General features: G+C 42.3%; 2 protein-coding genes across 2 annotated transcripts in view; one reads left to right on the plus strand and one right to left on the minus strand.

The window, feature by feature from the left end:
- Nucleotides 1-1,079, minus strand: part of LOC134355435 (uncharacterized) — a 68,521-nt gene extending 67,442 nt beyond the window's left edge. The window contains exon 1 of the mRNA XM_063065304.1: nucleotides 1,021-1,079. Within this exon, the coding sequence (XP_062921374.1) occupies nucleotides 1,021-1,057 (37 nt within the window). The 5' untranslated portion in view covers nucleotides 1,058-1,079. The remainder of the gene's footprint in view (nucleotides 1-1,020) is intronic.
- The window catches only part of LOC134355857 (uncharacterized), a 545,005-nt gene that overhangs the window by 401,416 nt on the left and 118,501 nt on the right, over nucleotides 1-25,088 (plus strand). Inside the window, exons 4-6 of the mRNA XM_063066362.1 lie at nucleotides 15,078-15,398; nucleotides 18,565-18,792; nucleotides 24,240-24,327. Of these exons, the coding sequence (XP_062922432.1) occupies nucleotides 15,078-15,398; nucleotides 18,565-18,792; nucleotides 24,240-24,327 (637 nt within the window). The remainder of the gene's footprint in view (nucleotides 1-15,077; nucleotides 15,399-18,564; nucleotides 18,793-24,239; nucleotides 24,328-25,088) is intronic.

Genomic DNA, 25,088 nt, shown 5'->3' on the forward strand with positions numbered 1-25,088 from the left:
GCATGTTTGTGGTCATCTGCTGTACTCTATCAACTTCAACGTTTGACGTGTTGTGTGTTCAGAGATGTTCTTCTGCATACCAATGTTGTAATGCTTGGTCATTTCAGTTATTATCACCTCTCTGTCAACTTGAACCAGTTTAATCATCCTCCTCTGACCTCTCTCATTCACGAGGCAATTTTGCTCACAAAGCTGCTGCTCGCAGGATGTTTTTTGTTTTTGTTTCTCAGATTATTCTCTTTAAACTCTACAGAAAATCACAGGAGATCAGCAGTTTCTGATATGCTCAACCCATCCCTTCTTACACCAACAGTGTCACCTAAATCACATTTCTTCCCCATTCTGATGGTAGGTCTGAACAACAACTGACCTCTTGACCACATCTGCATTGAGTTGCTGCCGCATAACCGGTGGACTGGATATTTACATAAACGAGCAGGTGTTCAGCTGTACCTAAAATGGTGGCCACTGACTGTATCTTCACTCTCCACTTCCAATCTGATGCAGGGCCTCGGCCCAAAATGTTGACAATTCCCCTCCTTCCGCAGATACTACTCAACCTGCTGAACTCCAGTCATTTGCTTCGAACTTTGCATTCCGGCATTTGCAGTCTTTTATGTCTACACACATTAGAGCAACGTAGAATGGTCTGGCACCCTTCGGCCTAACCAGTTCATTCTGAGCACAGCGCCTATATAGTTAGTCTAAGTTTTCTGCATTTGGTTCATTTCCGTCCAAGCCCAACACCTCTGTGTACTTAATGAAAAGTCTCCTAAATGATACTACTGCACCTGTATTCAACAGTACTGCTATCATTTCCTTCTACAATCCACTGGGTACTCCTCAGGTGCTTTTTAAATCTTTTCCATCTCATCCTAAATATACGCCAACCACCACCCCCCCCCACGCACTTAAATTCTGTACTCGACTAAATCTAGGGAAGCACTCTGCTGCGCAAATGGTGCACTATACCCAACCTAACACTGATGATGTGAATGTCCTGCGCTGGCTTTCACTCACCAGGTAGGAAACTAATCAGCAGAACTGAAATCCACATCGTTTTATTTGCAGAGATCCGGTCAAATACTCCCTGTCCTTGGAGCGAAATAACAGAAATAAAATAGAGGAAGAAGGCAGCAGGAAGTCTGATGATAAAACCACAGCAAACTGAAATGTGGTACATTACAAAATGAAGAAATGTGTTTTATTATCAAAGGACATGTATACCACCATATACAACTCTGAGATTCATTTTCTTGCAGGCATAGGCAGCAAATCTATAGAACAGTAAAGTGAATCTTTTCTCGCTGCTGTCATTGGAAAGAAGGTACAAGAATCTCAAGTTTCACAACTTCATGACCAAGAACATTTCCTACCCCACAACCATTAGGCTCTTGAACAAAGAGAATAACTACACATCCATGGAAATGTTTCCACTACCAATAATCTCGCTTCAAGGACTCTTTATCCTGGATCAATGAAAAATCAACCAGAGTGCAGAAGACAACAAACTGCAATTGCAAACATAAATAAATAGCAAGAAATAATGAGAACTTAAGATACTAAGATACTAAGATAACCAACCATGAACTTTGCCATCAGGGCTACATCAGAGTTGGTCATGGCAAAACAAAGCAGCATTGCCAGGGTCTGGCAGATACAACTTCCTTCAAACCATAAAACTTCTGAAGGGTGGCAAGTGGAAGAATCTGTTCTCAACAAGCAAAACTGCGAGATGCAAACCCATTTTGAAAAGTGAAATTCTAAAATAACAATTTCAACTTACAGGTCTAAAGCAACACAGAATATTTATAGAGACTAATCTACCTTGGGGTCTCAGGATTGCAATCTGTGAGAGAGGGTAGCGTATAGTCCTCTCGCATTATTTCAGTACGATTGAAGTCAATACTCTCACAGGCACAACCCTAGAGAATGAAAGTGGGTGCACCGCTCAGTCCCCCCTCCCCCACCCTCCGTAGTCCACCACCATCAATAACATCACTGCAATTATATCTCATGTGGCAGTTGTGTCACAAAGCACTGGTAATTGAGGACATTCTGCCTTTCGATGGAACTGGATCTTGCAGTATCATTGAATCTTATTTCTGAATTTTCGGAATATGAGGCTCTTGTTGATTATGTTGCTGAAGTTCCACAAGGATATCAGATTCTGTGGAGATAAGGAGATAAGACTCAATTCCAACAGCTTCCCCGTGGCAGGGTGCAGACGAGACGGATTGTTTTATTCACAGACAGCAGGCCAGCCCTTGTCACTTATTCAACCAGCTCTTCGATGAGTTAAATGTTAGGTAGGAGACACATGAGGAAGAAAACACCAAGAAGCTCTATAGTTGTACGACAGTGAGACAGCTGGCAAAATCACCCTAGAATGCAATATCATCTGTTATATTTAACAAATTGGTTTATCGAGTTATTACTGTCACGTGTACAGACACACAATGAAAAACTCAAAACCACACACACACAATGCCAGTGGAACTCAAAGGTTCAGGCAGCATCCATGGAAACGGGCAGTTAGGGTTTCGGGCTGAGAATCTCACTCAGGACCCGAAGTGTTGACTGTTCATTCACTTCCATAGGTGCTGCCTGAACTGCTGAGCTTCTCCAGCATTTTCTGTGCGTTGTTTTGGATTTTCTGCGTCTGCATATTTATTATTATCGTGTTAGTGAAAAGCTCAGCCATTCATACAGAAGCTTTTATCGTATCAGTACATCAAAGTTAGTGCAAGAGAAAAGCAATAACAGAATGCAGAATAAAGTTACTGCAAAAGAGGAAGTGTCGTGTCAGCAACTACAACAAAACGAACTTCCAATGTCTGCTATAATTAGTGAGAGGTGGTTAAACTGTTAGAAGGTACTTGTGGTAAATTGTGAAGATTGTGAAGTGAGAAATTAAAAAAAACTCCGGACCAGCGTGTGTGGCTTCATTGCCTCAGTTATGAGCTGATTTCATTCACAGCCTGTGGCCTCAAATTCAGGGATTCTGCAGTTCATGTTCTCAATATAATATGTTTAATTTTATTATTTGCCCGATTTGTCCTCTTTTGCACATTGGAAGTTTTTTGGTCTTTGCTATATGACAGACTCTACTGCATTTCTTTATTTTCCTGTGAGGGCCGGCAAGAAAATGAACTTCGGGGATGTATGTTGTTTACCTACTTTGATAATAAATTTACTTTGAACTAGGGAGGAACTCAGTGGGTCAGGCAGCATTCATGGAGGCAAATTATGATCGTTGTTTTAAATTGAGATGCTACATTTTGGACAGTGAGAAGGAATGATGAGAGTAGTGGTACCAGACCAAGTGGGACGTCCCACTGCTGGGCAGCACGATAGAGGTGGTTAGACTTCTGTACAGAGAGATGGGCATTATACCAAAGTCAGGACCTATCCTGCCTCTCCAGGGAGGATCTGGTGATCCGGAGTGTACCCGTTGTGGCCAGTGTAGGCAGTTGTGATCTGGACTAAAGCCCAATTTATACTTCTGTGTCAAATGTACGCCGTAGGTACCGCGTACCCTACGCCATAGGGTGACATGCGCCTCCCCGAAAAATTAACTCACGCGTTGCGGCGACGCAGACCGCAACAACTGAAATTGGTCCACCTGGTAGCATCGCATTTCCTCCTACGCATTTCTGGTTGCTTTTCTCCGCCATGTCCGCACACTGATGCAAAATAAATGGTTGGAGATGATGAACCAAATCGTCAAATCCACCTGCCTACATCCGAAAATATTTGAAATGCATTTCCTCGTCCATGTCTTTCACGAAGAAACTCAACACAGTAGCATAGAGACCCCACCGCTAACTAGCATTTTGGCGGTGAATTGCAGAGCGACTCAGACACAACAACGCATGCTCGCTACAGCGTAGGGCTACGCAGTAGTATAAATCAGGCCTACTGCGTAGGATACGGCGTAGCTCGTACACGCAAGTATAAATCAGCCTTAAGCCGACATCTGGGTCCAGTTGCATGGAGCGGGGTCACAGTCTGTTGCTGTAATAAAACTGGTAATCAAGCTCATGAGAACAAATCCCGCCCAAGAGAATTATGTCGGTGCCCATAGTCAAAGCCTCGACAACACCTCTATAAAAAGTATTGCTTCTGACCAGTCCTCGGCCCTCGGGCCATCAGCGAGATCATATATCCATTCTGCAGCCACTGACCGGATGGTCGCTGGTCGCTCTGACAACAAGGCAGCTGATGGGTCAAACAATTTGACCTTCGCCACCATCTTTAATGTTCATAAACAGGGAGTGTGTGCCCACAGTCCTTAGTTAGTCCAATCTCGGCATTCCCGCCTTTCCCAAACTGTACCTGCAATTCGTTTTATGTGAGGTGTCCAAATATAATTGTTGTTATGCTTGTTTGTGAATATTTCAGACTGTTTAAAATGGGTAATATGGGTCCAAAGTTGTCAAGCCGAGGAGCGGTAGTGGGGACAAGCTCCCATTACCTAAAAGTGCTTCTCATGGCAGGCGACTCAAATAGCCTCTGACAACCAAGTCCAACTCCTGGCCTTCTCGTGTGGCTTAGCCTCTAAGCCTAGCGGAACTGTTTCTACTGACAGGAGAAGGGGCAAAGGCAGGACCTGGCGCCTTAAAACCAGTGCTTCGGGTAGATGGAGCTCGTCAGCCTAGGAAGGCAGCCCATCTAAGAGAGGGAAAACTCTGATTTCAAACCTCCACTGCCTTGCAGCCATACCTACTCATGGGAAAGGCTTCGGGAGTAAATCCTGAGAACAAATCCGGAGCTGGAGTCCCTAAGGCAGTCCGACTTTGCTTTCAACCTCGCTCTGGCAACTTCTGCAACGTCACTGGTGCCAAGCTGTATTGGCACTTGCCCTTCCCTTGGACAACATTGGTAGCATGGAGAGGGGAGACTTGCTGCTTGGGCAACTGCCAGTCTTCCATACAACCTTGCCCAGGCCTGCGCCCTGGAGAGTCTGAAGCTAGACCTTCCAGGCGCAGATCCATGGTCTCGCGAGACTAACGGATGCCATCTGTAATTACCCAGACCTTAAAATGTTTCTTCTTCTTTTTACTTTTTATAGTAATTGTTTTCTTTTTATTTGTTAAATATTCTTACAGATTTTCAAATGTCAGGCACACCATGATTTCACTAGTGTACTTCCTGTTGCCTTCTTCCTCACTAATATTCTATCAACATCTCTATTGAATAATCCCTTTGCTCCAAGAATTAAGAGCTGTTTTCTTTTCCTGAATGTTCTAATAACCCTACCTGTTTCCTGCCTGGTGAGTGACACCCAGAACTGAACATTCTCATGGTTAGTCATAGTTCAGAACTAGTGAAAGATTTCCTCAAAGGCGATGATTAAATATCAGGTTCAAGTTTAATAATGATTCAACTGTACATGAATACAAATGAACCAGTGTTCTTCTGAGGTCAAGGTGCCAAACACATTACCAATAGCCCGTTACACACTACATCTGCAGCATGCTGCCACCCACACTGGCCCCCCTACAATTCGTCTACTGACACAACCGATCGACAGATGACGCAATAGCCACAGCTCTACACACCGTCCTTACACACCTGGAGAAGAAGGATGCTTATGTGAGAATGCTGTTCTTGGACTACAGTTCAACCTTCAACACCATAATTCCCTCCAGACTTGACAAGAAGCTCAGAGACCTCCTCGGCCTTCACCCTGCCTTGTGCAGCTGGATCCTGGACTTCCTGTCAGATCACCGGTTGGGGGTAAGAGTGGGCTCCCTCACCTCTGCCCCTCAACACAAATGCCCCTCAGGGCTGTGTACTAAGGCCCCTCCTTTACTCTCTGTATACCCATGACTGTGTCACCACCCACAGCTCCAGTCTGCTAATTAAATTTGCTGATGGCACTACACTGATTGTTCTAATGACATAACATTGGTGTCAAGAAAGCAACCTCTCCCTCAATGTCGCAATAACAAAGGAGCTGGTTGTGGACTACAGGAGGAATGGAGACAGACTAACCTCTATTGACATCAATCGATCTGGGGTTGAGAGGGTGAACAGCTTTAAATTCTTCGGCATAAACATCACCGAGGATCTCACATGGTCTGTACACACCAGCTGTGTGGTGAAAAAGGCACAACAGCGCCTCTTTCACCTCAGACAGTTGAAGAAGTTTGGTGTGGGCCTCTAAATCCCAAGAACTTTCTACAGAGGCACAATTGAGAGCATCCTGACTGGCTATATCACTGCCGGGTATGGGAACTGTATTCCCCTCAATCGCAGGACTCTGCAGAGAGTGGTGCAGACAGCCCAGCGCATCTGTAGATGTGAACTTCCCACTATTCAGGACACTTACAGAGACAGGTGCGTAAAAAAGGCCTGAAGGGTCATTGAGGACCCGAGTCACCCCAGCCACAGACTGTTCCAGCTGCTACCATCCAGGAAATGATACCGCAGCATAAAAGCCAGGACCAACAGGCTCCGGGACAGCTTCTTCCACCGGGCCATCAGACTGATTAACTCATGCTGACACAACTGTATTTCTATGTTATACTAACTATCCTGTTTTACATAATATTTATTATAAATTACTATAAATTGCACATTGCACATTTAGATGGAGACACAACTTAAAGATTTTTACTCCTCGTGTAAAAATCAGAGATTAAGGGAGCTAGGGCTTTACTCTTTGGAGAGAAGGAGGATGAGAGGAGACATGATAGAGGTGTACAAGATAATAAGAGGAATAGATAGAGTGGATAGCCAGTGCCTCTTCCCCAGGGCACCACTGCTCAATACAAGAGGACATGGCTTTAAGGTAAGGGGTGGGAAGTTCAAGGGGGATATTAGAGGAAGGTTTTTTACTCAGAGAGTGGTTGGTGCATGGAATGCACTGCCTGAGTCAGTGGTGGAGGCAGATACACTAGTGAAGTTTAAGGGACTACTAGACAGGTACATGGAGGAATTTAAGGTGGGGGCTTATATGGGAGGCAGGGTTTGAGGGTCGGCACAACATTGTGGGCCGAAGGGCCTGTACTGTGCTGTACTATTTTATGTTCTATGTTCTATATGAAGGATGTAAGTAATAAAGCCAATCCAATTCAATTCAATTCACTTGGCACTTGGCACAAATAGCACATTTGGTTACAATTGCAGAAAAACATACCATTAGAAAGGGAAAAAACAATGGTTTTGTCCCTGAGTGGCATGACTGTAGATTGATAAATTGTCCTGGTCCAGCTTCTTCCACAGAGCGGACATTAGAGAACAGCACCAACTGGGGGGGGGGGGGGTGGTCAGCCTTCAACCCGCTACAGATTCCAATGCGCCAATAGAGGTTTCTGCACTCCCCCACACTGCCTGTGGTCCCTCCTCCACTGGGTAATTACAGCAGGCCTAGTCCTCACTGTGCAGGCCTAGTCCTCACCACAACCAAGGCCATGCAGCTCACCTGCCCTCGGTCTCACCAATAAACCAGTGAACCCGACTTGCACTATTCTACTTTACCAAAGTCCAATAGGATCTTTCAATCACAATATAAAGTCCAAGCTAATTATTCACACCACGGACCACCTCAGCGCAACAACAGTCCCCAAAAAGTCTAGGTGACAGCATGACGGTATGTAATATGTCCAGCTCCATCCCTATCAAGCAACTGGCTGATGGGACAGTCCTGCAGTACTTGATGTTCTTAGTATCCAGCAGTGATCTGCGTTTGTAAAAAAGGACGTAAAAGATGAACAAATACGCCTTTGATTGGAACCACCGCGTCCGAGCGCACTGTCACCTTACTGGAATATGTGCAGACGTGTAGTTGTGGAAAATGTGGGAACCACAATATAGCTAAGATGAGAATCATTTACCACTGAATGCCCAGCCTGTTACTTTTTCTTGCTGGCATAATGTTTATGTGTCAACTACCCTTTCTGATGCCTCACTGAAATGCCTGAGGCTTTGATAAGTTGCAAATACCTCCGCTCTCTCTCTTTAGATTCACTAACCAATACATTGACTACAAAATGGTCAAATTCCTATTATCGCGACACTAAAATGAACACCCTGCAGTCTCATGCTTTTAGCCTACCAACTCCTAATGAATAGAATAATGACATGTGCTCTCCATACTGTGTGTCCAAGTTCAGGGAGGGTCCAGAAAGAACTGAGATACAATGATACCTAGGGTAAGCATTTCTAGCAATGAAGGGAGAAATACAATTACAAAGTCATAGAACACTACAGCTCTTCAGCCCATCTAGTTCATGTTGACTCGTTTTTCTGCAAAGACTCATTGAACTCCATCTGGATCATACCCTTTCCAGACTCAACACATCCATGTGACTATCTAAACTGCTCTGAAATGTCGCAATTGAACCTGCATCCATCACTTCTCCTGTTAGCTCTCTCCACACTTTCACCACACTCTGAATGAAGGTCTTTGCCCCCAGGTTCCCCTTAAATATTTCACCTTTTACGCTAAACCTATAACCTGTAGTTCTAGTCTGACCCAACCTCCGGGGAAAAACACCTGCATATATTTACATTGACTATAACCCTCATAAATGTGTATTATTCTCCTAGGAGAATTTTTAGTGGTTAATTAGCCTATTAGACTTTTGTCAGCTGGCTCAGTGTGATTTTAGTACTGGACTTCCTGCGCCCTTCTTCCTCATTTACATTTCAGCATGCACTTCTGACAGTCCTATCAGCCAGGTGACGGACTAAGTATGTTGGCCTGGACCCTGCCGATAAAGTAATATGGAGTCTGATTCTTCCCATGTTTTCTCTTCCTGATGAGTGACAGCCAGGGGTGGATATCCTGTTAATCAAAGTAAATTTATTATCTAAGTAAGTATATGTCAGGTGAGTGGTACAAATGTGGGATAAAATCAGCAGTCATTGCCCATTTCTAATTGTCTTCAGATGATGCTGGTGCAATACCTCTTCCAGGGAGACGGGGGATGTAATTTTCCAATCAATCTCAACAATTTTGTGATTTTGTTTTCTTTTTTTTCCTGCTTTTCTTGCAATTCATCATGATGTTTCAGTCATTAACTCATTAATAACACTGATAATATTTTAACTTGCTGGTTTTCACTATTTCCATCTGCCAATGTCAATCAGTTCAGAATAATTTGTGAAAGAAAATTGAGAGGGTTTCAGGTTTCAAGTGTTAACTCACTGTGCTTTCATGGTTGGACTTCCTTTGCCTTCTTCCTCATTTAGTTTCTATATTGCCTTTTTACTAGGTGGATATTGAGCTTCAAAGATTAAGAACTGGGTGACTGACAAAAGCAGGCTTGGTTTCTGCGAATAAAATAATGTGGATTCTAATTCTTCTCATTTGCTTCCTGCCGGGTGAGTAACAGCTAGTCCCGGACATTTTTAAAATCAGTGTTTTGGTCTTGTGCAATGTTCCCACAACAAAGATGTTTAACTATGTGTAGACTTGTAAAGATATAAAAATGTCACTCAATAGGTGTTGTCAAGTAATTTCTTGTGTGTCTGCACTGGCGTACCACACATATAGCACCAATACTGACTAAGGTTTTTAGTATAAATTGTAAATGAAAAAGAAGGGCATTTAAGTTAAAAGTCTATACAAGTAACAAAGTTGAAACACGTAGGTCATGATTCTCTTCTGTTATAAAGTTGCTGTTTACTTCCACGCCTGGTGGTGCATCGGGTGGCAACCTTGCTGTTTATTTAGCATTTGTCCAGTTTTATGAGGCTGTGTTGCTAGACGTTCAACCCAGCACGGTTGGAAAGTGTGCAAGGAGAACCCAGGTAATACACACAAAATGCTGGAGGAACTCAGCATTTTGTGTTTATTACTTTGATTTCCAGCATCTGCAGGTTTTCTCTTGCTTGTGAAGGAGAACCTGGGACCACACACCATCATAGTCCAGTGCAGATGCCTCTTTACCACCTGCCGGTTATCTGTTAAAAGGTAATGTTTCGAATAATCTGCAGTTTTAATTGAGTACATATAATCGTCTCTTGTACTCAATTGTTTTTGTTCATTAAAATCCAGTTTAATGATCCTTTCTTCAGGACTGAAGGTCTGTGTTACTCTTGCAATGAGGAAGCATTTTCTTCTTGCTCAGTACTGCTAATCACGTAAACTTGTCAACTTCACCCACGGCCTTTTCACTCTAGTGGCCAAATGGAGTTTGTGAGTGTGTTGCCGATTCTTGGGGTTACGGGCATCACTGAGTTCAAGATAATAAATGGCCGGCATTCTGGAGCCACGTCAGAGAGGCAATTAGTAATCAAGCACATTGGTGGTTCATGCCTGACAGGAATGTTAGATCTCCTTATCAAAGGACATTACCAAACCAGCGTGCTTTGGTAAAACCTGGTAGTTTCTTCTTCACCCTCACTGTTACACAGTACAGTAACAAACTCCAAGGCTGAACTCATCCATGTGCCTTCATAATCTAATTCCACTTGCCTATGGCATCCGTTAGTCTCATGAGACCATGGATTTGTGCAGGTTTCTTGGACCTTGGAAGGTTTCTAGGGCGCAGGCCTGGGCAAGGTTGTATGGAAGACCAGCAGTTGCCCATGCTGCAAGTCTCTCCTCTCCACGCCACCGATGTTGTCCAAGGGAAGGGCATTAGGACCCATACAGCTTGGCACTGGTGTCGTCGCAGAGCAATGTATGGTTAAGTGCCTTGCTCAAGGACACAACACGCTGCCTCAGCCAAGGCTCGAACTAACAACCTTCAAATCACTAGACGAACACCTTAACCACTTGGCCACATGCCTATGTCCCTCTAAATCTCTAATATGATCCAGGAGATGAAGGTGTTGAGGTCTACAGTGACTTAGTAGTTTGGATTCAGAATTGGCTTTTCTATTGAAGACAGAGAGTAGTGCTGGAAAGTGTTACTCTGGCTAGAGGTCCATTACCAGTGGATGCTCCAAAGGGATTGGTACTGGGGCTTCTGTGACTTGAATTAGAAGGTAGATGCCTGGCTTAGTAAGTTTGCAACTGACACAAAGGTTGATGGAGTTTGGGACAGTGTATAAGATTGTCACAATCCTTGGACTGTGTTGGTCTTTGAAGTAAAATAAAACATTTCACTGTATGTTTCAATGAACATGTGATAAAAAAAAACTAATCTAATTTCTTAGATCAGTTACAGGTATTGGCTGAAAAATGGCCAGAACAGTTTGATCCAGTAAGTGTGAGTTGTTGCTCTTTGAGACGTCAAATGTAAAGGGACAGAAGTCAGTTGATGGCAGGACTTTTGACAGCATGGATATGACCTCTGAAAAGAGGATGCTGTCCAAGTTGCATGCCATCTTGGTCAATGTTTCCCATCCACTACATAATGTACTGGGTGGGCACAGGAGTACATTCAGCCAGAGATTCATTCCACCGAGATGCAACACAGAGCATCATAGGAAGTCATTCCTGCCTGTGCCCATCAAACTTTACAACTTCTCCCTTGGAGGGTCAAACATCCTGAGCCAATAGGCTGGTCCTGGACTTATTTCCTGGCATAATTTACATATTACTATTTAACTATTTATGGTGCAACTGTAACGAAAACCAATTTCCCCCGGGATCAATAAAGTATGACTATGACTATGACTATGACTATATAGGGGCAGTTTGGGGTTCTAGTTCATAGCTAGGGTGGTGGGGTAGAGATATGTCTCTACCAAAGGAGGTGTAACACACTCCTTCTCTCTACTAGCCTGCAGGTCACCATTGGGCAATGTGTAGCACTTGTTTAGCCCTGATCAGGGTAACACGATGCCATGGGAGCAGGTGGTGGATGGTCGTATGAGCAGCTGGTGTATATCATAAGTCCAGGTTATGCGACCACTGACGCCAGACAGACAATCTCTGACGAGTATTGATAATAGCTGGGGTCATCTGTCTTGTAAAGACATTGCCCAGAAGAAGGCAATGACAAACCACTCCTGTCGAAAAATTTGCCAAGAACAATCATGGCCATGACTATGATTGTCTACATCATACAATATGGCACATAATGATGATGATAATGAATTCATAGCTCCCATACAATTAGACGAGGTGGTACAGAAGGCATATAGCCTTCATCAGCAATTCATTCAGTAGAAAGTCAGAAAGTCATATTGCAGCCTTATAAAACTTTAGTTAGGCCACACATGGAGTAATGTGTGTAGTGTTGTGACCCCATCATATGAAGGATGTGGAAGCTTTGGAAAGAGAACAGAAGGGGTTTAACATGATTCTGCCTGGATTAGAGATTATGTGCTATAAGGAGAAGTTGTTCAAAGTTGGATTGGAGACAGAGACTGATGAAAGTTGAAAATTATGAGAGGCAGAGTTAGGATAGACAGTCAGATCTAGAGTGATAGAATCACAGAAAAGTATAGTACAGAAACAGGCCCCTTGACCTATCTAGTCCATACCAACCCATTTAAACTGCTCATTTCCATCAACCGGTACCAAGGCTATAGCCCCCCATACTCCTACTATCCATGTCCCTAACCAGACTTCTCTTATATGCTGAAATCGAGCTTTCAAGTACAGGTGGAGGAAGCCATCTTTATACATCTTTACAGACATATTCTCCATTTATTCTATTTCACCAACACCACAACAAGTCCAAAAATAGTCTACAGACCTCATGCAATACCAGTTTCTCTCGGTTTTCAAACTCTCACCATTCAGAACCCAGCTTGCTAAAAATTTAAGGAGCAAGTGAGGTGAGAATGGATGGTCAATGGTTCTGTGAGTATCAAGGGAGTCCATTGATCTTCACACCCAATTGTCAACTGAAAAATCAATTTTCTTGTGGGCATTCACAGCAGAAAAAGTATAATAGAATCAATGTAAGACTACACACTAACAAGAGACTGACAAATAACCAATGTGCAAATACAAAAATAAATAGAAATGTAACCAGCTGACCATCGAATATCATTATTTATTGTTAAAGTGCACTTATGTATTCACCCTGGTAATGCTAAAATAGCTGTCTGTGCCTTTAAAAGAAAACAGTGATGTCATTATGCACGTGTGGAGTAGAAAGAAGAGTTGAAGGTTCTAGAAAGAATGTCGAAGGCTAGTCGCATGGTGAGGAAGGATGAATAATATTTGATAATATCCATGTAAATTTGTTTATACTTGTTTGTAAATCTAGAATATCGGTAATTTGACATGTTTTGCATGTGGATGCTTCATATTTTTGTGAGTAAGATGTTGGCATTATATAGTGTGGTTGCGTAAAGTTCCTTATCGGCCTAGTAGGTTAGTCTTTCTAGTAATTTATCTACAAGGCATTATACTGTAAAAGTCTATTTTTGTCTTACTTTATTGTTTCATGAGCAAATGTGAACATAACCTAGTAATGTGAATGTGTTAATCTCTGTTCACGTAGTATGAGAGAGGATAACTTGTCTATAACTTGCCTATATGTGTTTGGAACTTAACCACGTGTGTGCCAAAGTGAGTATATCCCTTAATTAACATGAGATGTATTTATTCATATTTTTGATGTTGTGTATAAGGTACAGGGTTAGTGGGAGTCTAATACTGTTTGTATGGTTTTATAGAATTGCCACTACCGTATTGGTTTGTATAGTTTATTTTATTTATTTTCATACTGCAGACAAAACAAGGGTATGGACCGAAATTAAGCTGAGATTGTCACAGCAGGAACTGTGTTTTTCATTAATGTGTATTGTGATGTTATTTTGATACCCTCTTTCTGCATTAAAATACCTAAAACAGATAAAGGACTTAATGACCCCTAAAAATATTTGTGGTCCTGCGTGTGTATTTTTCCCCAGGCTACAAAAGATAAGATAGGTAGATAAATAACATTCAGAAAATGAGACGTAGAGTCCTTGAAAGTGAGTCAGTAGATTGTGGAATCAGTTCAGTGTTGAGGTGAGCGAAGTTACCCATGGTGAAGCAGGAGTGACCCCACAATGTACTGGCATAGGGGAGGAAACACTGACATAGCAACAGCACCGGCAGTACTTCAGACCAAAGTCATTGGCTGTGAAGTCATGGGACACCTCCTCAGGACATGATCAAGAGTGATATTCTTATTGAGACACAACTGCAGACACTGGAGGAACTCAGTGAGTCAAGCTGCATCTCTGGGTGGGGGGAGATGGGTGAGAAAGATATTGTCGATGTTTTGGCTTGATTCCCTATCTTAGGACTGAGGGTGGAGAGGAAAGATAGTCTGTATCAAAAGGAGAGGGGGAGTGGCGAGACAGGAGCCAGTAGCTCATTAGTGGACCGAAGAGGGCTGTAGGATAACAGGCAGATGGAACCCTTTTAGGGTAAGGGGAGCGGTGATGTTTGGAGATAGAGCTGGGTGGATGATAGCTGGAAGCAGCCAGATGAAAACAAAAGGTAGATGGATCCAGGTGGATGGTAGGGAGGGTGACGATTGAGACAATGAGGAAGGTGAGGAGCAGGAACACAACCAGTGCAAGAAGCTAATGATTAATATCTGATGATTTTTTACAATCATCTTTTATCATAAATCTGACGGAATTCCTTTTAAATCAATAATGGGCAGGCAGTAACTATTTGCAAAATGTACATCAGCATATGAAGCAATTCCTTTCCCACGGAATCTGAATATTCTTCTGTTTAATTTCAGATGCCTTGTTGGCTAAATTGATTTTACACCTTAATTTTCTGAAGCACTTCCTCCTTAGTTTCAGGTGCATTGTGGGCAGAGAGTTATGTAAGAGGAGTTGTGGGAAGAGCGATCACAATCAATTGTCACTATGAAGCAACGTACCGCTCACACACAAAGTATTGGTGTCATGGATGGAGTCGTCATTGTTCAGTTTTAGTGGAAACAAATGGGCAACGCGGACGGAGTGGACGAGTGTCAATCACAGATAACCCGGAACAGGGAATATTTACTGTTACTATGGAGAATCTTCACTCTCGAGATAAAGGGTGGTACAGCTGTGGAATTACAGAAAAAAGTCCCAATCCGAGATTTTATGTTCATCTACAAGTAATTGATAGTAGGTTTCTTAGTGATTAACCTTGTGCTTTCAATGTTATTTATTTGCATTAAATTCTTCCTTTCCATCAAATCTGAAAATACCTCCCTCAGTTTCAGGTGCATTGTGGGCAGATGAATATGTAACAGGAGTTGTGGGAAGAGCGATCACAATCGATTGTCACTATGAAGCAAAGTACCACTCACACACAAAGTATTGGTGTCATGGATGGACTCATCAATGTTCAGTTTTAGTGGAAACAAATGGGCAACACGGACGAAGTGGACGAGTGTCAATCACAGATAACCCGGAACGGAGAATATTTACTGTTACTATGGAGGATCTTCACTCTGGAGATACAGGATGGTACAGCTGTGGAATTACAACACCAGGTCTCGATCTGTTATTTAAAGTACATCTGCATGTACTTGTCGGTAAGTTTGTCAGTAACTGATGTTATGTCCCCACTAATAAATTTGATCCGTGAAGTTTAGTCTGCCCAAATTGGACTTTAGTCCAGCCATATGTGAGGTGTTGCACTTTGAAAGATCAAATGTAAATGGTCAGTACATAGGTAATGGCAGGAGCATTAACAAAGCTGATTGACAGAGGGATCTCCGCGTGCAAGTCTGTAGCTCCTGGAAAGTAGCTGCTCAGGTTGAGAGCGTGGTAGTGCTTGCTATTATTGATTGAGGCACTGTGTTAAAGAGACAGGATGTTATGTTGCAGCTTTATAGAACTAGTTGGACCATATCTGCAGTCTTGTGTTAGTTCTGTTTACCCCCTTATAGGAAGAATGTGGAAGCTTTGGAAAGAGATTTACCAAGATGTTGCCTGGATTAGAGGGCATGGGCTATAAACGGGAGCTGGACAGACTTAGCTTGTATTCTGTGGAGTGCTGGAGGCTGAATGACATGTATACACTTGGATAATAAATTCGACTTTGAACTTTGAACTTTATCAGACAAGAGGCATAGACAGAGTAGATAGACAGTATCTTTGTCTCAGGGTTGAATCGTAGGGGGCACGCTTTAAGGTGAGGTGTGGCAAGTTCAAAGTAGATGAATGAGACAAGTATTTTTACACCTAGAGTGATGGGTGCCTGTGATGCACTGCCAGGGGTAATTATTGTTGTTGTTCCTCTCCGTGCCCTGTGGCACATCCGGTGACTTTTTTTCTGTTTCCTTAGCCTTTGTCTGTTTTGTATGACGCCAGGTTGCTAATTTGACACTCAACCCAGCATGGAAAGAAAGCATGCAAGGAGTCAGCTGGATTTGAACCTGGGACCATTTGCCTCGAAGTCCAGTGCTAATGCCACTACACACCAGTTGACTGCTGGGGTGATGTTGGAGGCAAATAGGATAGAGGCAGATAAGAGGCTTTTAGATGAGCATTTAAATGTGCAGAAAATTGAGAGTTATGGACATTGTGTATGCAGAATGGATTGGTTTAGTTAGGTATTTAATTATGAGTTTAATTAGTTCATCACAACATCATGGGCTGAAGGGCTGTGCTGCACTGTTCCAAGTTCTAAGCTTTCTCCAGGAACAGTTAGGGCAGTACCGGTATTCTGAGACTCCACAACAGTGCAACACTCTATGGGGAGCAGGCAGGAGTTGGGAAACCCCACCCTTGTTGCTCTCACCTAGTGGAGGATCTGTCGTACTGACTGGGCACCGATCTCCAGCGGAAGGCTGAACATATGTCCTGCCTCTGAATTGTATGAAATGTCACCCTGTCAGCGGTTTGCATTCAGACTAAAACGAACAATCCAATAGTAACAGATCAGTGAGAAACAAAAATATTGCTCATGGACTGCATGCCTCAAAAGTCATAATAAGGGAATCAGTCTCCAACAGTCCTGCTGTTAAACTCTGGGCAACCTCAACCTTCCCAGGGAGTTTCTTAGCTTTCCAGGCTGACATGATCTCTTGCTACCTGTGTGTAAATATCAGCTGCAAGTCATTGAAACCAATCGCAATTCCACTCTCTACCCCGTTCATGAAGTTGATTGAGTTTATAGAAAAGGTAACCAAGGGCAGAGCGGTGGATGTGATCTTCATGAGCTTCAGCACTGTAGACTGATTTGGAAGGTGTGATCACATGGAAATCAGGATAAGCTGAAAAAAAATTGTCTTGGTAGAAGGTGTATGACCATTGCAGTGTAGAGTTGCTTCCAGATTAGAGGTCTGTAACCAGTGATGTGCTGAGGGGATTGATGTTGGTTCCACTGTTGTGCGTCATCAGTGTTATTAGTCTGGAAGATGACATTATCCATGTGGTTAATAAGTTTGCACATGACAACAAAGTTGGTGGTATAGTGGGCAATGTAAAACATGGTCTACTTTACAAAGAAACTTCGACCAACGTATGAAGTGGGTCAGAAATAGCAAATTAAATTTAATGCAGATAAATGTGAGTTGTTGCACTTAGGTAAGTTAAACTAGGGCAGGACTGAAGAACTACACGGTAGGGCCCTGGGAAGTGTTACATAACAGAGAGAAAAGTAGATATTTCCCTGAAAGGTGAGACACAATTTGACAGGATGGTGAAGAATGCACTTGGCACACTTGCCTTTAATGGTCAGGGGACTGAGTTCAAGAGTTATAATGGCAAGTTACATCTAAAAGATATTTGTATCTAAAAGATACAAGCAAAAGATATTTGTGAAGCTGCATTTGGAATACTCTGTTCTGGTAATCTTGGTAGAGGATTGAAGTCATTAACCTGGAATGGGTGTAAAAGTAGTTTATCAGTCTGGGGGGCTCAAATTATGAGAAGGGATTGGATAGGCATGGACTTTTTCTTCTACAGTGTAGGAGGCTAAGTGTTGGCTTTATAGAGATTTGTAAAGAAATACAGGAGGGGCATTGATAATGGCAAAAGCCCTATTCCTGGGCTAATGCAATCTAAAAACAGAGGGCATGCATTTAAAGTGAGAGAGGGAAGATTTAGAAAGGATATGAGGAGTGACATTTTTCACCAAGTAGGTGATGGGTACATTGATAAAGCCTCCTATGGACATGGGTACAACTACAACACTTAAAGTATATTGAAACAGGTACATGGATGAAATGTAGAGAGGGATATGTGACAAATGCAGGGAAACAGGACTAGTTTACAAGTAGACAATCTGGTCAGCTCAAATGAGATAGACTGAAGGGCTTGTTTCCATGCTGTGTAACACCAGCTTTATGACTCTGAAGCCACAGAACATGTGATATATATGTCACAAATTCCTACGCTAATGTCCTGCTTAGGTTTTCCAGGATACTTTCTGACTTATGCCCATCAAAGTGCCAAACCAGTAGAACATGCATACATCACCACTGGGAGCTGGTTTCCTACTGCTGAGAGAGATTGTAGCCTTGATTATCACAGTCTCAGTGTCATCACTGCTGTCCTGATCTGGAGTCCTGCTATGTTCAGGGATAATGGCAGATGTGGCAGCTGGGACGATACAGAGACACTGAGGGGGAGTTGAGCTGCTGAGATCCCAAGCTGGTGGGTCTGGGCTGAGATACAGAAGTACTAAAAATTGGACAGTGTTTTATTTTTAGATGTTCACTCAATATCTGAATGTTTGATCCTTTCCCACAGAATGTGTGTCCGGACCTGTGCTTAGATTTCTGCCATCAGCAAATGCTTCAGGTTTTCAGAACTCACTGTCAGTGTCCTGTGAGTCTGTTCAAGGATCGCTTCCCATTCAGTACACGTGGTATGAAAAGGCCCTGTATGAGGATACAATGATCTCAAACACCAATACATTGGATCTACATTGTCAATCCTTCAAACACCAACAGTATTACTGCACTGCCTCAGATTATTGTGGGAAAAAAAAGTGAGATATTGGATGTGACAGCCTCCAACATTATAGAAAAATGTACAGATACTTCAAATACGACCATCATTGGTAAGCTGCATTTGTCCGTTTACTCGAGAGCTGATTATTTCACTGCATGCTATGCGTCTGATGATTTTGCCTTAATGGTGATAGTCATGTGCTTCCTGGTGTTTTGTAGATGTCACACACTGGTGCCAGGGTGCTGTGCTGCTGCTGCAGAGAGGGTTTATTTATGATGTCTTTCATGATGTTTAATGTGCCCATTATGATAACACTAACAGTTGGAAATCTTGCAGAGTGGTTTGCATTATTTCAGGCAAATGGAAATCGTTCCAACATACTCCTAGATTAGTGCCCTGAAGGCATTGAAGAGTGAGGTATGTTATCCAGTTGCTGACCATTTGGAATAACCACAATGCTGTATAAAAAACAAAATGAATGCCAAGTTCCTGATTTAGATCTCTCAGTCACTTTGAAAAAAAAACCCATATCTCTCAATGTGGACATATTAACACTTATAAGACCATAAGACACTGGAGTGGAATTAGGCCATTCAGCCCATCGAGTCTGTTCATGCCTTGACTGATCAAGAATCTATCAACTTCCGCTTTAAATGCTCTGAATGGCCTGGCCTCCACAGCCACCTTTGGCAATGACTTCCACAGATTCACCACCCTGATGGAGGCCACCCTCTTTTCCTGGCTTGTGGCAGAATTACTAAAACATAAAAGTAAATTTTTAAAAAGAAAATCTTCCGCAGATGTTGAAAATTCAAAATAAAAGCATAAAATTTTGGACATTCTCATTAGGTCAGGCAGCATCTGAGGAAAGAGAAGCAGTTCTGGAACCCCGCTGTTTTGGGTTGGCTCCAGTTTGGGTAATGGTTCTCTGATCTGTAATTATCTCTGTTTCTTTTGCCTGACCTGCTGAATGTTGGTATACATTTGTAATGAATCTCAAAACATGGATAAAACACAGTTGGAGTACAAAAGAGTTCAGAACTACAGGAGCACAGAATTGTGATTAATATAGAATATAGAACATAGAATAGTACAGCACAGTACAGGCCCTTTGGCCCATAATGTTGTGCCGACTCTCAGACCCTGCCTCCCATATAACCCCCCACCTTAAATTCATCCATATACCTGTCTAGTAATCTCTTGAACTTCACTAGTGCACCTGCCTCCACTAGAATCTGCTTAGCTCTGCATTTATAAATGATAATGTCATTTGGATCATATCACTCTGAGAAATCTGGAACACATCTGATGTAGATCATGGAAATCAAAAAATTGCAAGTCTGAAAAACATAAAAGCTTGAAATTGCACTCGGCAGTTCAGGCTGCATCTGTGGAGAGGCAAACAGAGCTAACATTTCAGTTTGAAGACTCTTCATAAGAAGTTGAGAAGAGTTAGCTTTCAGTTGCAGGGAGAGTGATGAATATAACGAAGCAAATACACTTAGTGACCACTCAGACACCTCCTGTACCTAACGAAGTGGTTACCCAGTGCATGCTCTGCTGCTGTAGCCAATTCACTTTAAGATTTGATGTGTTGTACATTCAGAGATGCTCTTCCGAACACCACTCTTGTAATACATCAGCAGAGTCAGGAAACATGTTGCCTTTCTGTCGGCTTGAACCAGTCTGACCATTTTCATATAAACTCTCAATAATGAGGTCCTTTCACCCACGGAACTGCTGCTCACTAAATGATTTTTTTTTTTGTTTATTTGCACCGTTCTCTATAAATGCTAGAGACAGTTATATGTGAAAAGCCCAGGAGATCAGCAGATTCTGAGATACTCAAACCACCCCATCCAGCGCCAACAATCATTCCACAGTCAAAGTCACTTAGGTCACTTTTCTTCTTCATTCTCATGTTTGATCTGAACAACAACTGAACTGCTTGACCATGTCTGCATGCTTTTATGCATTGAGCTGCTGCCACATCATTGGGCTGATAGATATTTGCATTAATGAGCAGGTGTAAAGGAGTACCTAATAAAGAATCCTCTGGGTGTATTAATGATAGGGAGAGACCAAGATTGTCATGGGACCATATTATGGAGGAAATCTGATCATTGGATTAAAGAGGAAGAGAAGAGAAAACTGGACAGATGAATAAAAGTTATGAACTTAAAGCTATAAAGAGAAAGGACACAAATAAAGGAATGTGAAAACTTGGAAGTGCTGCAGAGTTCTAAACTCAGACCTAGTTTAGAGAGGATGTCCAGGAGATGGTGTAAGTAGGTTGGGATACCATTAACACCAGAAGTGAGCAGTTTTAGTTTTGAGGGGAGGGATATCAACACAGAGATTATTAGCTGCTGGATGCACTCAAAATTATCAGGATTTTTGGAAAAATGAGTATAGGTCTACCAGTTAGTGAGTTAGTACTAGAAAACATAAATTTCATATAGTCAGGGATTATGAGAAATTTACTGATGCAAATGATCCTGATGAAGTGGAATTGCTGCAGAGGCACAGAACCAAAAAACACTTCTAAAAGGGAAGTGAAGAGCTGCTGATTCAAGTTGGAGGAGAAACATGCAAGGGAATGATATGAAAGGAAGAGCCTTTCTGTAGTTTCTCATGAAGTACAAGGTAACACGTCTCTTACAAAACAAAAATGTGAACAGGAGGCTTCTCAGCACATTTAGGAGCATGTAACACTTTACAAAATGCTAGAGGATCTTAGCAGGCCATGTAGTATCTTTGAAAAGGAAAGGTCCAGGCTGAGACCCTTCATCAAGACTGGAAAGGACAGGGGGGATACGCTGGAACAAGAAGGTGGGGGGAGAGGAAGGAGTACAAGCTAGAAGGTGGTAGGTGAAGCCAGGTGGGTAGGGGAGGGTGGAGGAAGTAAGAAGCTGGGAGGTGACAGGTAGAAAATCTAACAGGAAAGAAGAGTGAACCATGGGAGAAAGTGGCGTAGGAGGGATGCCAAGAGAAGATAACAAGCAGATGTGGAGAAGAGAAGGGATAAGAAGGGAGCTAGAGTAGGGAATGGAAGAAGGAGAATGAAGGAGAGGGAAAAGAATGAAGCACATTTAATGGTTTTGCTGTCATCAGACAGGCCAGGTAAGGATAGTGAATCTTCTTCTCTAGAGGACAGTAGAGAACTCAATGGACTTTAAAACAACCTTATAGTGCCTTGGAGCCATCATTAATGTTAGTCTTCTCTCTTGTTTTTAATTTTAAGCGGTAACATATTGTTATTTTTTTTGCCATATCTTGCTCCTAATGAATTAGAGTTATAAACTCTAATGTTAAGGTCCCAATTTCACTCTACCTTAAACTTTGATTCTTTGAAATCTATTGCATCAACCAGACATGTGCCTCTGGCTTATTCATTTGTGCTGTTATGTACATTCACACAGCTCTTTCCTCTGTTTTATTGGCAAGCTTCCTCAGGCCTCTCTCTGACATGATTCCTACTTCAGTTTTCCTTGTAATCCACTTATTTTCAGCCCTTTATTCTGCTTTATTTTCAACCAACTTCCTGGTACTTTACTGTCAACACTTTCCCCACTACAGGGTTTTCTCCCAATAGGTCCATTGATCTAATAACCATTTTAGTCATGTCTCCAAGATTCTCGCCCTGAAATGCCCCACTGAAGCCATTATCTGATCTTTCTTTTCACTAAGCCCACCTCCCAGACTATGAAGTGTTCCCATATTTCACAGTTCTTTTACCGCTCATCATGTGCATAGTTCTGTACCACCCTGTTCCCTCGGGACCAATCAATTATCCAACTCCAATTTCCTGTATAATCCCTGGTTCCTGAGTCCACCTGCCCTACTCCTTGTCCTTGGTGACATGAACCATGCTCACCTTCTGTCTCCAAATCCTGCTGCAGTGAAAGATGTAGGTAGTAATGCAGATGGGATGCATTTCTGATGGAAATTGTCATGGGTGATGCAGGAACTGGAGAAGTCCAGTCCCAGTCTGTTCGGATTGGCTGCAACATCTCACCCACAGTCACCATCAGCACAGGCGCGACACAAGGCTGTGTGCTTAGCTCCCTGCTCTACTTGCTTTATAATTCTGACTGTGAGGCGAAGCACAGCTCCAATAGCATACTTACGTTTGCTGCCACACCACTGTAATTGGCCAAGTCAAAGCTAGTGACGAATTAGCATTCCGGCTGAGTACTACCACAACAACACAACCTCTTACTCAAAATCTGAGACCGCTGAACGGAACCTGATCTGGATCTGGGGCGTAGCCTCCAAACATCCGGACCTGCCTCTTGGTTTTTTTGCACTACCCTACTTTCCGTTTTTCTATTTTCTGTTTATGATTTATAATTAAAATTTTTAATATTTATTATCGATTTTCAATTCAGGGAGCAGGAAGCGCAGAATCAAATATGGCTTTGATGATTGTACGTTCTAGTATAAATTGTTTGGCGACAATAAAGTATAAAGTATAAAGTCAGCAAGATCAAGGATCTGATTATTGTCTTCAGGAGGAGGAAACTGGAGATCCATGGAGATCTATTCGCCTCCCAACTCATAAACACTCTCAGCTGTTGGCAGTCAGAAAATATTATAGTAGATTTCCTCATCCTCTTCAGTGCTACATATTGTGAATTGTACTATATATCAAAGATCATAAGATTTAGGAGCAGAATTAGGTCATTTGGCCCATCAAGTACTCCGCCATTCAATCTTGGCTGATTTATTATTCCTCTCAACCCCATTCTCATGCCTTTTCCGCATAAACTTTGATGTCTTTACTAGTCAAGAATCTATCAACTTCCGCTTTAAATATACCCAATGACTTAGCCTCTACAGCCATCTATAGCACCTGCTGGCTAAAGAAATTCCTCCGCAAATCTATTTTAAAGGAGCATCTTTTTATTCTGTGACTATGCCCTCTGGATCGAGACTCACCTACTCTAGAAAACATCCTGTCCACATCCACGCTGTCTAGGCCTTTCAATATTTGATAGGTCCAATAAGATCACCTCTCATTTTTTGAAACTCCAGTGAGTACAGGCAAACACTCCTCATACTTTAATCCTTTCATTCCCAGGATCATTTGCATCAAGCTCTCCTAGACTAGGGGTTCCCAACTTGGGAGTCCATGGATCCCTTGGCTGATGGTAAGGCCCATTGGCATAAAAAAGGTTAGGAAACGCTGCGCTAGACCGTCTGCGATGACAGCACATCCTTTCTTCAATAAGGGGCCCAAAACTGCTCACCATATTCCAAGTGCAGTCTGGTCAAGCCTTATAAAGCCTAGTACTTGGATAATTTCTCAGCAACTAAGTGGAAAATATTTTGTGATCCCTCTGTTCTATTTGCAGGCATGCGCAAGATTAGGATTAAGTCTTTCAATATTCAATAGATTTCAATGCTCTCTAACTTGAATAAAGGTGGAAACAAAGTTTAAACTGAATTTTATTTCCTTGTCTCCACAGGGTCAGGATATACTTGTGAAAGTTCTGGAACTGAATCAGTAACAACTCCTTCTACAAATCCAGAAATAAGAGACAATGATAGACAAAGGTAAACTCGATCCGGTTACATTAGATAATGCAATGGTCTCAATGCTGACAGTTTGACTAGAAGTACTTTTATGGGACAATTATTTGGGAGAAAACAACATAGTCTGAGGATTGTCCTTTTATGAGATGCTCACGATGTGAGTGTATTTGCAGTGAGGTCTGTACATATCAGCCCAGAATCTCCCAACAACAGTACCACTGTTCAGATTCCTAAAAACAGTGCTTGAAAATTTTTATAAATTATTTTTTTACATAGATTTTCAATTATTTCAAATTTCCTTAAATAGTGTGATTTCTTTCATTAATCTTCCTGCCAGAAGAGTACAGAGAAAATTTACAAGGATGTTACCAGGTCTGGAGAACCTGAGTTATAGGGAAAGATTGAACAGGTTCGGACTATATTCTTTAGAATGCATAAGACTGAGGAGGAGATTTGATAGAAGTATACAGAATTATGATGGGGTATTGATAGGGTAAATGCAAGCAACCATTTTCCACTGACGTTGGGTAGGACTACAACCAGAGGTCATGAGTTGAGGGTGAAAGGTGAGAAGTTTAAGAGGAACATGAGGGGAAAATTCTTTACTCAGAGGGTCGTGAGAATGGAATGAGCTGCCAGACCAAGTAGTGCATACGAGCTCAAATTCAACATTTAAGAGAAGTTTGGATAGGTTCATGGATAGTAGGGGTATGGAGGGTTATGGTCCTGCTGCAGGTCGATGGGAGTAGACAGTTTAAATGGTTTTTGCATGGACTAGATGG

This window comes from Mobula hypostoma, chromosome 13 (genome assembly GCF_963921235.1).
Source record: "Mobula hypostoma chromosome 13, sMobHyp1.1, whole genome shotgun sequence".
Taxonomy (NCBI): domain Eukaryota; kingdom Metazoa; phylum Chordata; class Chondrichthyes; order Myliobatiformes; family Myliobatidae; genus Mobula; species Mobula hypostoma.